We start from the raw sequence: 11,808 nt of genomic DNA, 5'->3' as shown, positions 1-11,808 counted from the left end.
GTGCAATTTCTTTTCGGTCGATACATCCTCCAATTTGTACATGTATACATCATTTATTAAATAAATTTAATAAAATTGCAACTATTCAACAACATTGGATGAATTCTTCTCTAGCTTATCTCTTTTGGCTACTGTCAATTATTGTCCTACCAAGTGCTATATCTTATTAATTAATCCAATGGGGCACTAAGCCACTCGTTCACGTTTTTATCTTAACAAGTTAAATGATAATCTATAAAATGCATTTTTTTAATAAAAAAAATAAGGTTTTTTGATAGTCAGAATAAAAGACTTAACGAGATAATACTAGATTGTAATTTACTAATTTATAGTTTGACGAGTGAATAAAATAACTAAGTTTATTTTGTTGACTTATCTTATCCCGTAAGGAACAACATTGAAAATAAATGCTCATTGGTGCATATTGTAATTGATGGTCACGGTTGGAAAAAAAATTAGAGTAACCATCTTATCTTGGAATTGATGTGGCAGCTTTTTACGTTATATTTAAAGACAATCATACTTATGTTTTTTGATATTGTTTTTTAAAATTAAATTTTAATTGAAATTAAATTCTTAATATATTGATAATGTTTTATTAGTTATTTTCACATACATATATCTTCATACAAGTATTTTTCAAAAATTGTAAACTATCATGCACATTATATGTGAATGCTGTATTTTCTATCTAATGTAAAGAATATGAAGATGAAGGTGTCAGATGTAGTAGGATGTGTTAATAATTAAAATCTATATAGATACAAAATAAAGGAATAATTCATGTAATTAGAGTAAATATGTAATTTAGTGGAAGTAAACAAATAAGTTAGGAATCCATCAACAAGACGTTAGTCTTGAGGTATAAGATTCCGTTAAATTTTAAGAAAGACAAAAAAGTCTAAAGTTTAATTCATGTAATTAATATTTAGTGAGAAAAACAACCTAAACTCAAAATGAATTAGCTCCTCATTAGGATTACATAAAAACAACCTCCAAAAATTCCAAATCTTTTTCATTACTTGAGGAAAGAACAAAAATTTGTTGTCTCTAAGCATGTCCCAAATTCTGTCCCAAACTAATCATAATATATTATATCAATTAAAAAAATTAAACATTGATAACTTTATCTATTTTTGTTTCATTATAATTGGTTCGTGTATTAGGTCCAACAAATTTGCCCCCGATGCAAAACCCTCATGCAATCTTCTTTAACCGGCTACACCCGGTTAATGTATTTTTTCCATTAGTTAAAATATATTCCCCTTATTATAAATTCGCAAACATTGCACAGAGCTTCTTCATTGTCCAGAAACCATAGATAGCTCCAGGCGAATTTACAGTTGTACCCTCCTGGTTATGATAGCTTCGTGAATTCGTGAGGTAAACATCATCCACCGTCGCCGGAAATACCTGAAATTCCAATTTTGCCCTTATCCATGCCGAGTCCTAAGAACCATCACCATAGAAACAACACCGGAAGGTTGGGTGAGAAGTCCTCCTCCTTCCACGGCGTAAACGCCATGTCTGCTGCCCAGCTCCGCCGTCCGAGGACTGTCCCTGACCTTCTCCCATACAGGAACAAAAGTACCGGAGCGGTGGTGCCGGATGGCTTGCCGAGACAACCGCCGAAGATGCTGCTGAAGGTGACGGTGATCGGAAGTGTTGCGCCTGTTCAGGTGCTGATGAGGCCGGAATCCACCGTCGGAGATTTGGTGATGGCCACACTGCAGCAGTACGTGAAGGAAGGTCGCCGTCCAATCTTGCCTACCATGAAAGCCAACAATTTCGACCTCCATTATTCACAGTTTAGTTTAGAAAGTGAGCAATAAACCTTCATTCTATAAATTTGAATAGTTCAGTTTTAAATTGCGGTTGCAATTATACTTATTGTGATTGCGGCTATTGCGACGTGGAGCGCAGCCATCTTGATGTGAATTATTTTGTAAGAAAAAAACATTTTTTATATTATTGTTGTGTCATGCGATTATGTTCGGGCCTGATAAAGTCCAAATGCAGTATGATGTAGTTGCATTATGGTTCATTGCAGTCTTATCATTATAATTAGTTATCACATCGCAATTGTGATATTATGGAGTTGTAGCTGTCACCACAACTTAATTTACGGGTGGACATCTTCTATCCTAAAAAATATACTACTCTATATACATTATTTGTAGGAGAAATTAAAACTGCAATAATATTTGATAAATGGAAAACTAATTTGGTTTTATGAAATGCTTAGGTTTGGATAGGGAGGAGAAACTAATAGATCTTGGATCTAGAAACTTCTTCATGTGCCCAAGTAAGGCTGCCTCCGCCGTGGAAGGTGGTGGTGGTGGCAGAGAAGGTAGCAAGACGACACCGTTTGCATCTTGTGCCAACGAGGTCAACAAAGTGAAGCAGGGTAGTGACCGTGATGCAGGTTTTGGTTGGTTGAAGCTAATGCATTTCTTGCTCCCATGATTCATATAATCATAGTTTCCATTTGGGTACTTATTGTTTCAAGTTAATTATTTGTTTTGACTTGTAATATTAGAAGAGAAAATTCTTAGATCTTTACCATTAGAGAATCTAGGAAATTCTCATTGTAAGGTTTAGGTATGGCTAAGTAGGGAGTTTTGAGATTTGTGGGCATGCAAACACATAATTGTAAAGTTGCATTTAGATTTCCAAACACACATATGATATATCTCCAACCTCTTTGGTATAGTTTCATTTTTTTCCTTTTTAGGATGTTATTTTCTTCCATTACAAGCAATTCTCAAGTGTGTAGATAAATATTATTGTAAAAAATAAATATAACTTATGAGAAAGAAGTTTATAAGATCACTACTTTAAGGGAAAACATGTATTCAGGTCTTAAAGTTTTTATTCTTTAGATACAAATATGATAATATTTTTACTCTGATAAGAAAGTGGAAAACCAATAACTCACTTTTAAGATGAGTTATTCTCAATGAGTATATAATATTATTAAGGTGAATTCTATAGGCCAACTTACAAGAGATGGTTTATATGTAAAAAATTTTTTTTGTAAAATATGTTATTTTTAATATCTTTTTGCAAAAAAAATAATTGTTGTGATATCATGTAGGTAATTAGGTATAGTAATTTTATTTAATTTAGTTTCCAGCTTTGCAATGCTTCACTTTTTTCGTGAGATGAGTTTACCCATGTAGGTATCAGCTACATTTTTTTTGCTTCTTTCAATTATCTGATTAGATGATTCAATTTTAGTTTTAGCCTAGATATACAGAATAATAATATAATGTCTAAAATCATGTCTCACAATAATATTATTGAAAAATAAGAAGAAAAAAATAATGAATATTTAATTTTTTTAATTAATATGAATATAGCTTCATTAGTGGATGACAAGATTTTGAAAACTAGATATATTAGGGAAGAAAGATGAGTTTGATTGATGAAAAGCTCTATAATAGACTCATCAACTTTTGTTGGTGATGATTATTCAATGTGATTTATATCTTAGACTTTGTTGGAGAAATATCACATCTTAAAATAAAGGTAACATGGTGGTGAACTTTGTTGGAGAAAATCACATCTTAAAAACAAAGGGCATGAGACATAATAGTTGCTCAAACAATAAGGCATGGTGAACTTATCCTTATTTGCATCAAGGACAATATCAACCTTAGAAAATATTCCTGTATTACAAACATTAAAAGTAATTCAACCTATGCCAATCATTAAATCAAGAATTAGATTCCTTGAAATCATTTCTAAACATACTCAGAGCATCCTACCCTCATATCAAGTTTTCTTTTGTATTATTAAAAGTATCTACTCACATTCTCCTCTTAACAAATGTCGTTCCAAAAAATCGAACCATTGGCCTTTTGGTTATCTTGGAGATCTAGTCAGACCTTATACCACTCGACCAACACTTTATTGGTTCATATCAAGTTGTTTAATTTATTTATAAACCACTGATTATATTATTTAATAGTATAAATCGATCCAAAAAACAATTATTCCATTTGTCGTAAAAGATATTTCAGAAGTGATCCCTTTTCTTAAAAAAATATATTTGAAGAAGGACCTGAATTTAAAGCCCGTAAAAAATATCAGGCAGGCCCAAATTTCAGGCCCGGTAAAAAACCTAAGCAAGTGGCACTAACGGCTAACCTAAAACCCCAATTTTCATTCACTATAAACTCTCTTCCCACTTCGTTCCTCACTCGCAAAACCCTTCTCACCCTAAAACCCTAATCGCATTTCTCTCTCACACTTTCTCTCACGGCAATGGAGTTTTGGGGTAACCTTCTCTAATCTCTCATTTCTCCTTTTCCGTTTTTCATTTCTGTTTTCTATTTTGCTTATACTTGTATATCCTCGTACTTTCAAACGCATTTTCTATTTTCTATGTTGGTTATTTCGTTTAATCATTTATGTAAAAAATTTCTGTTTATTTGTCGTAATGATTATGCTTTTGACATGTATTGTTATTTTTTATCATGTCACCTACACGCGTATGTATGATGATTTAGTTCACTATTTTCAATACTCATGCGTATGTTTTATGATTCATTATACTGTAATTGTAGTAAATATGTTTGTATTTATTAATTATTAATGTAATCTGAATATATGGGTTTGTAATTTAGGTACTGAGGTTAAGGTTGGTGAGACTGTTAAGATTGACCCAGAAGAAATTGAGGCCTATGTTCATCTTTCTCAGGTGATTTTTTTGTGTTGTTTTCTTTTATTTGTTATTTTCGGCGATGATAAAATTCTTACTTGTTTGCTTGCTATATAGGCTGCTCTTGGCGAGTCTAAGAAAGACAAAGCTAATGAACCTGTGTTTCTTCACTTGAAAGTTGGTGAACAGAAACTTGTTTTGGGAACTCTTTCCAGGGATAAAATCCCTCAGGCATCTCTTGATGTTGTTCTTGACACAGAGTTTGAGCTTTCCCACAGTTCAAAGAGTTCCAGTGTCTTCTTCACTGGATACAAGGCACTTATTCCTGATGAAGAATAATATCCTCCACACATTTGATATATATTGCAAAGTTGTTTTAGTTGAATTTTGTATTTCATTTTATATTTAAAAAAATATATCATCTTTCTTAATATCCCAAATGTCTCTGAAGTTTTTTTCTTGAATGTATTCACATGTCTAAACAATTTGCAAAAGACCATCCTCACATTCTACTAAAAATATGTCATGGTTTAATCCTCCATTTTTCCTTAACTTCGGATGTCTTTCTGCTAGCACTGGTGATGAGGATGACTTTGGTGAGCCTATAACATTTCTCTTGAACTTGTGATTTCTTTTTTTATTTACTGAGTTGGTTTCTCATTTTTTGCTTTTTGTATGAACTTCAACAGATTCTGATGAGGATCTCCCTTTGCCTGCCGAAGAAAATGGTTGATGCTTAACCTTAAATTTATTGTTGGCAGTACACATTCCTACATAGGTGGCTAATGAATATTTATTGTTTCAGGAAAATCTTTAGTAAAAGCGGAAGAAGCAAAGGTTGCAGAACCTAAAAAGGCTGATGCCAAGGTTGGTGTGCCAGCAAAACAGGTCAAGATTGCTGATCCCAAGAAAGAAGAGAATGCAGATGATGATGATTCCGATGAGGATGATGATGATGATTCCGATGATTTTGGAAGTTCTGATGATGAGGTATCAATGTTAACATAAGTTAATTTAATGTTGTGATTTTTCTTCGGTTTTATTATAGTGGATGCATTTTTAATCCTGGCTCTTTGTTTTGAAGTTGTCTTTGATTGACTGGCCAATGTTTAAGCTTTCTTTATTGTGACTTATAACTGTTCATTGTAGTTGGATGATGCTGACAGTGATGGCGATGAGGAAGATGATAGTGAAGATGATGTAGAGACCCCTCCTAAGAAGGTAATGATTAATTGCTATTATTAATTCTTTTTTATGTTATGCATTATAATAGTGCCTTATGATTATAGTTGTGTGATGTTTTACCTTCACGATCTCAATAGTTGACTCTATATTTTGAAGGTGGAACTTGGAAAGAAAAGGGCCAATGATTCTGCATCAAAAACTCCAGTTTCTAACAAAAAAGCTAAAAATGTTACTCCTGAAAAGACCGGTGAGACTGTTTATTCATCTTTAGAATGTTTTTATATCCTAATGTTTCCCACATTGTTCCTTTGCCATTGGCGTCTTATGCTCATTCTCGAATGCATGGTTTAGTAATAAATCTGTGAATGTAATGTTCATAATGTTGTACAGTATGTTTTAATGTGATGTTTAAATTTGATTGCTTATGCATGTTTAAACATCACCTTTAGCTGCATAAACTGGAGTTTGCTTATAGCTGCATCACTCTATTTCTTTGAATTTGTGAAGTAGATGGTAAGAAAGGTGGACATATAGCTACTCCCCACCCTGCAAAGAAAGGTGGAAAGTCTCCTAACAATGATGGCAAGAGTCAATCCCCGAAGTCTGGCGGACAATCCGGGCGAGGTGGTTTTAAGGGTCAGTCCCCGAAGTCTGGCGGACAATCCGGACAATCCGGGCGCGGTGGTTTTAAGAAGTATGATCCTAACAAATTCTGAATTGTGTTTTTGTTCTATAAAGGACATGTTGGATTATGATTGACCTTTTGTTACTTTATACAGGTCTTTCAACTCTGGTGGTGGTAGTCAACAAAACAACTCTGGAGGTGGTCGTCAACAAAACAACAATGCTAGGCGTGGCAAGTGATAATGCATTTGTTACTTGGTTTATGTTAGTTTTTCCCTTATGACAATTAGTGTTAAGGACTTAATGTGTCTGTCCTTGATTTTTGTCTTAGTAGACATGAAAGTGTTTAAGATGATTGCTTGTTTCTGATGTTTTGTTAAGACTTGTTTGGTGCCCCAATTAATTCCAATTTTTTTGTTATGCCATTAAAATTTAGTACTATAATCTCTATCTTGGTATGCTATGAAGTGGTGCTTCCTTCTAGTCACGATTATATTTTTTATAATGGATTTAATTTTCGGGGAACATTAATAACACACAAAAATTCATTGACAAATTAATGTAATATCTATCAAATGCCAAGGTAAAAAATGTAGTTTAAGAAATGATGATTAAATATGAATGATTACTGATACAACAATAATATATATTCTTATTGTTAGTGTATAATTTTTTTCTTATTTTCTAATGAAATATAATTTTATTGTAATCTGACAATTGTGTTAGAAAAAGCTTTTGAACATCCAACTTTCTATTACAACAGAAGTATTTGTTAAATGCAATTGTTTTTTGGAAAGCAAGTATTGTAATAGTACATGGTTCTTTAGACGGCATTCTTTTACTTAAATGTCCTAATGCTTATATAGTATAAAAGTTTTAATTCATATTTGACAAGAGGTTATAATTTTAATGTGTAATATCTTTAACGATTCATGTGTACTATTATTCATATGGATTTCTTTTGTGAAAACTGACTTCTACATGAAGCCAGTGCCATGGTCAACTTCGTTTACGAAAAAGATTATTTCCCATAAAAGTTGGTAATCAATAACAAAATGGATGGACGACATTAATATGTATTTAATCCAAAAACTAACAAAGCCGTTTGTTTTCATGGGAACTCGACTGCAAATTAGAATGAAAAAACATGAGTAACAATTTTATATATCGTTATTGTATCATCCACCATCGATGTTTAATTATTGTTGATTTTTTATAAAGATAATTCAAATGCATGATGGATGATAGAGTATGTGTATAAATCTTTATACTCTCTGTGTGTAGATTTTATATTCTTTTGGTCTAATTCCATATTAAAACTATATTATGTTATGAGTTTTGCAGGTTCAGGTATATCCTTGCTTGTAAGAACCAAGACATTGAATTATTGCAATTTATCATAAAATTGTGTACAGGTTCAGGGTGTTAGGATGAAAATGCAGAGGATGACCGTATTATTATTATTATTATTTTTCTTTGCACATTAGGATTCTAATCTTGTTTGATTAATGGAAGAGTTTTAGATAAATTGATTATGGTTTTACGTGGGTTACACCCTGCAGAAAGGGGGAAATAGTGATTCAGAGATGTTTGAAACTTATTTATTAAAAGATGTATTCTATTTGAGTGTAAAAAAATCCACTTATTAATTTCCAATAGAATCTATATATTGACAGAATAAAGATTTATACGATCCATCATTTATTTGAATTACTTTTTTAGAAAAGGAAACAATAATTAATAAAGGGTCCATTTGGAATTAGAAGCCAGGGTCCATGCAGAATGGGCAATTTGCCTTGTCTTTCTCTGTTCAGAATAGTTGTAATAGTTGAATAAACCTATTAGGGTTCTAGATTTGGGAATTTTGATATGATACATGAAAGAGTAGTTGGATTAAATAAGTAAATTCAACAAAGCTAACGTTAGAGCTGGTTTGCCCGAGTGGTTAAGGGGGAAGACTTAAGATCTTCTGCACAGAAGTGCGCGTGGGTTCGAACCCCACAGCCAGCATTACTTTTGTTTTTATGATTCAAATTAATGAAACAGAATTCAAGAAATTTTAAGACATGGATTCAACAAAGGTTACCCAACTTTGCTAAGATATTACTTATGAGTACCGTTGGCCCTTTTAATGATCTTAAGAAACTTAATTTGATGTAATTACTTCATTTTTTTGGTATTATAAAGAATATCTATCATGGGAAGATAAATTCTAGGTAGTGTATATTTCATGTTTTTTCAGTCCTTAACTAATTAGATTTTGTCAACAGATAAAAATAATATTTTATTTTATTTTATAAAAGCAATACATAAAATCCACATGTCTAGATTTAAGTGGATGAGATATTGAATGGTGTATGAATTGGGAAAAGAGTGTTGCTCCCACGAATTGATGTGTTGTAATACTCTTTTGAAGTGCATGAGTGTCCATTTTGACAAATGTCGTTCTCATGAATTAAACCATAGACCATTTAGTCTTTCTAGGAATCCAACAAACCCTTATACCACTAGATAAATCACTTATTGGTACCTCATTGTAATGTATTAAGGTAATAAATTTAGGATTCCATCTCATGTGGGTCCATTTATTGTTGTTTACAGAAGAGCAAAATGAAATATAATATGCTATCCCTACCAAAGCCAAAATGAAGTATAATATATTACTATAAATATATCTTAACAATGTTATAATAAATATTTGTTCTATTACTAAAAATAATACTGGTCGAGAGAGATAATCACATAATTTAAAAAAGATTATTTTATTATCAATAGAGTGAGATGATACCACTAACTATACCAAAAAAAGATCTCTTCATTTTTTTTCTCAAAATATATTGAAAGAAGAGTCATTACAAAGCTTCATATAGCAAAATAGCATACCTGAAATATAATCTACAATTCACTTTCTCTAATCTCTACCCTCAAACAAAATAACAAACCTACAAAACTAAGAACAATATCCCAAAAATCACATAAAAGAATAACTAACTAAATAAAAAACCAGTCACAACTTCAGGAACTATTTCCTTATTAATTATTTTGTTTCTCTTCTCTCAACCAAAATCTAAATGAGAAAAGAATGTATGCACTAATAGTATATGAATTTTATATATTATCACTGCATCATTCACCATTTATGTTTAATCACCGTCGACTTTTTTAAAAAAGTAATACAAATGAATGGTGGATAATGTCTCGACTGTATATAAATCTTGACACTGATAATGCATAGAGATTACACTCATTAAAATTTCTCACTTTTATGATCACTCACTAGAAAACTAGACACTGGCATTATCATGTGCAGCAATATTTTGTTCTTTGATAGAACTGTTGAGGCCAACACCATTTACTGATGCAGATTGTATATTCTGATTTGCAGGAATGACATTTTCTGATACTGCAATAGTAGTTGTTGTAGGAATCACATTCTGTGTTGGTATACTAGTACTATCTATTATTGCTTGAACATTTTGAGGAACCCTTTCTAAATCTGGTGCAACAACAGCAGAAGAAGATCCATTTGAGTGCTTTCTCATGATTTCCTTAATCATGTTTTGCTTGAAACTAGCCACAACTAGCTGATGCATGAAGAGAATTTCAAGTTATTAGTTTGGTGATTATTAGTAAACAAAATATAAATGAAGGAACTAATTATAAACAAAGTATTATTAGGTACACATACTTTGATATTTACAAAGATAAAATGATGTATACATTGACATGTGTCAGTATGTATATATGTTTTATACAGTGTTATTGTATCATTTATTTTTAAGCATCATTGACTCTACAAAAAAATAATAAAAATGAAAGGTGAATAGTGTACTGACTGTGTATAAATCTTTACATTCTATACTGATCTAATGTAAGTGTGCGTGAGTATTGACTATATAAATACATATTTACCGAAAAATATTAAAAGAGTAAATATTTATTTGGGTTCGATAATGTGCAACAATGTTTAGTTAAAAAAGTAAATGCATCCTTAAAATTTTCTTACTTGAATAGGACCAGCTGCAATCAAAGAACCTTCAAGGATACCACCAGAAACACTTCCATCAGGTCCAGCCAATAAAATATTCAACATGCCCTTTTTGCAATGTGCATCACCATCAGCAACAAAGGTATATGACCCAGATAAAGACAGAATTTCAAACCATCCCTGCATTTATAAACCAAAAAAGGGTTTAAGGCCCGTTAGATTCCCAGGATGACCAAAAGGGTAATGATTCGATTCTTGGTAGTGACATTTGTTGGAAGGGACAACCACAAACCCTGAAAGGATTAGTTCTTTACCCAAAAGGGTGAGGGAATTCCCTTGGTAGTACCAAAAAATTGCAGGAAGTCGAAAACAACATAAAAACATTTAGTGATGATACACAAGAGTTATTGTTTATAATTGTACCTCTCGTCTATAAGTATGAGTTGAAGCTTGAGAATTGCGAATGAGAGCACTTGATACTACACCAGTAGCAGAAAGTATGGAAACTGCAGCCATTGAAACATCATTTTGAGAAAATGCTATTATCTTGCTCACCACATCCTGCAAACCACAAACATATATTCTTATATTGCAAAAGGATTTAATACGCACAAACACACGAGCTGTTTTTTATTGTCAGCATATCATACACCGTTATTGATATGTTAATTACATTGTTAAATGACTTTACGGTGGTAGCACATAGATATTAAACTCGGTGTTGAATTTGAACAATATTGTTTCATCACAACATGTATACCTCTCCTGTATTGACAGTCATCACATAAGGTTTGAAGCTTGTACCAGCTGTTTCTGCTAAAGAAAAACCACCTTCACCAAATGATCAAGTTTCAAACATTAGAGACTCATTAAAATCACTATCCATAAACCAATAATCAATATTATACAACTACAATAGCAATATTACAAGCTTGATTCTCCTCCAATAGTCATATTAACACACTTAAGTATTTGACAAAACATCGTTGGATTGATATAGAGACATACAAGACTTTGGTAAAGAGGATTTGAATTCCCCAATTACAGTATCTAATAACCTGGACCATGTAATTATAAGACACAAGTTCTAAGTAACACAAGTTGTCTCACTATTTTCTGTAGTGAATAAAGTAACACTCATCGACTCTATCTGGTGAATAATGTAATACTCTTTGACTCACAACACATATTACCCCACTAGATTCCCAAGGTCGAGACTCGAGAGTTTAATTATTGGGAAAACATTTGTTGGGAGGGACAAACACGAAACTCGAAAGAGATTAGTTCCTTGCCCATGAGAAAATACCTCAGTAGTACCAAATTTTTGTGTGTTTAATAGCATTTC

At 32.1% G+C, this 11,808-nt stretch overlaps 3 protein-coding genes and 1 non-coding gene across 7 annotated transcripts; 3 read left to right on the top strand and 1 right to left on the bottom strand.

Moving 5' to 3' along the window:
* On the top strand, positions 1,288-2,727 carry LOC109351134 (uncharacterized protein At4g22758-like). Its single transcript, XM_019592500.1, has 2 exons — positions 1,288-1,821; positions 2,246-2,727. Exons 1-2 carry the CDS (start codon positions 1,440-1,442, stop codon positions 2,464-2,466), a joined length of 603 nt encoding a protein of 200 aa, XP_019448045.1. The 5' UTR covers positions 1,288-1,439; the 3' UTR covers positions 2,467-2,727.
* On the top strand, positions 4,153-6,889 carry LOC109351133 (histone deacetylase HDT1-like). 4 transcript variants are annotated; one of them, XM_019592499.1, is made up of 11 exons: positions 4,153-4,282; positions 4,632-4,705; positions 4,784-5,004; positions 5,243-5,262; positions 5,356-5,394; positions 5,472-5,656; positions 5,816-5,887; positions 6,008-6,098; positions 6,362-6,427; positions 6,476-6,545; positions 6,631-6,889. In XM_019592499.1, exons 1-11 carry the CDS (start codon positions 4,270-4,272, stop codon positions 6,713-6,715), a joined length of 936 nt encoding a protein of 311 aa, XP_019448044.1. In that variant the 5' UTR covers positions 4,153-4,269; the 3' UTR covers positions 6,716-6,889. The 4 variants fall into 4 exon arrangements, with proteins under 4 accessions (XP_019448044.1, XP_019448043.1, XP_019448042.1 ...); XM_019592498.1 differs by having other exon boundaries at positions 6,362-6,470; positions 6,516-6,545; XM_019592497.1 differs by having other exon boundaries at positions 4,784-5,001; positions 6,362-6,545.
* TRNAL-UAA lies at positions 8,403-8,485 on the top strand. Its single transcript has one exon. It is a non-coding gene; the product is annotated as a tRNA-Leu (tRNA).
* On the bottom strand, positions 9,760-10,649 carry LOC109350611 (AT-hook motif nuclear-localized protein 9-like). The gene is made up of 2 exons (XM_019591835.1): positions 10,482-10,649; positions 9,760-10,059 (listed from the first exon to the last, which is right to left on the bottom strand). The coding sequence occupies exons 1-2, from the start codon at positions 10,647-10,649 to the stop codon at positions 9,760-9,762; spliced, it is 468 nt and encodes a 155-aa protein (XP_019447380.1).

Source organism: Lupinus angustifolius, chromosome LG06 (assembly GCF_001865875.1).
Source record: "Lupinus angustifolius cultivar Tanjil chromosome LG06, LupAngTanjil_v1.0, whole genome shotgun sequence".
Lineage (NCBI taxonomy): Eukaryota > Viridiplantae > Streptophyta > Magnoliopsida > Fabales > Fabaceae > Lupinus > Lupinus angustifolius.
This window is presented reverse-complemented; position numbering and strand designations above follow the sequence as displayed.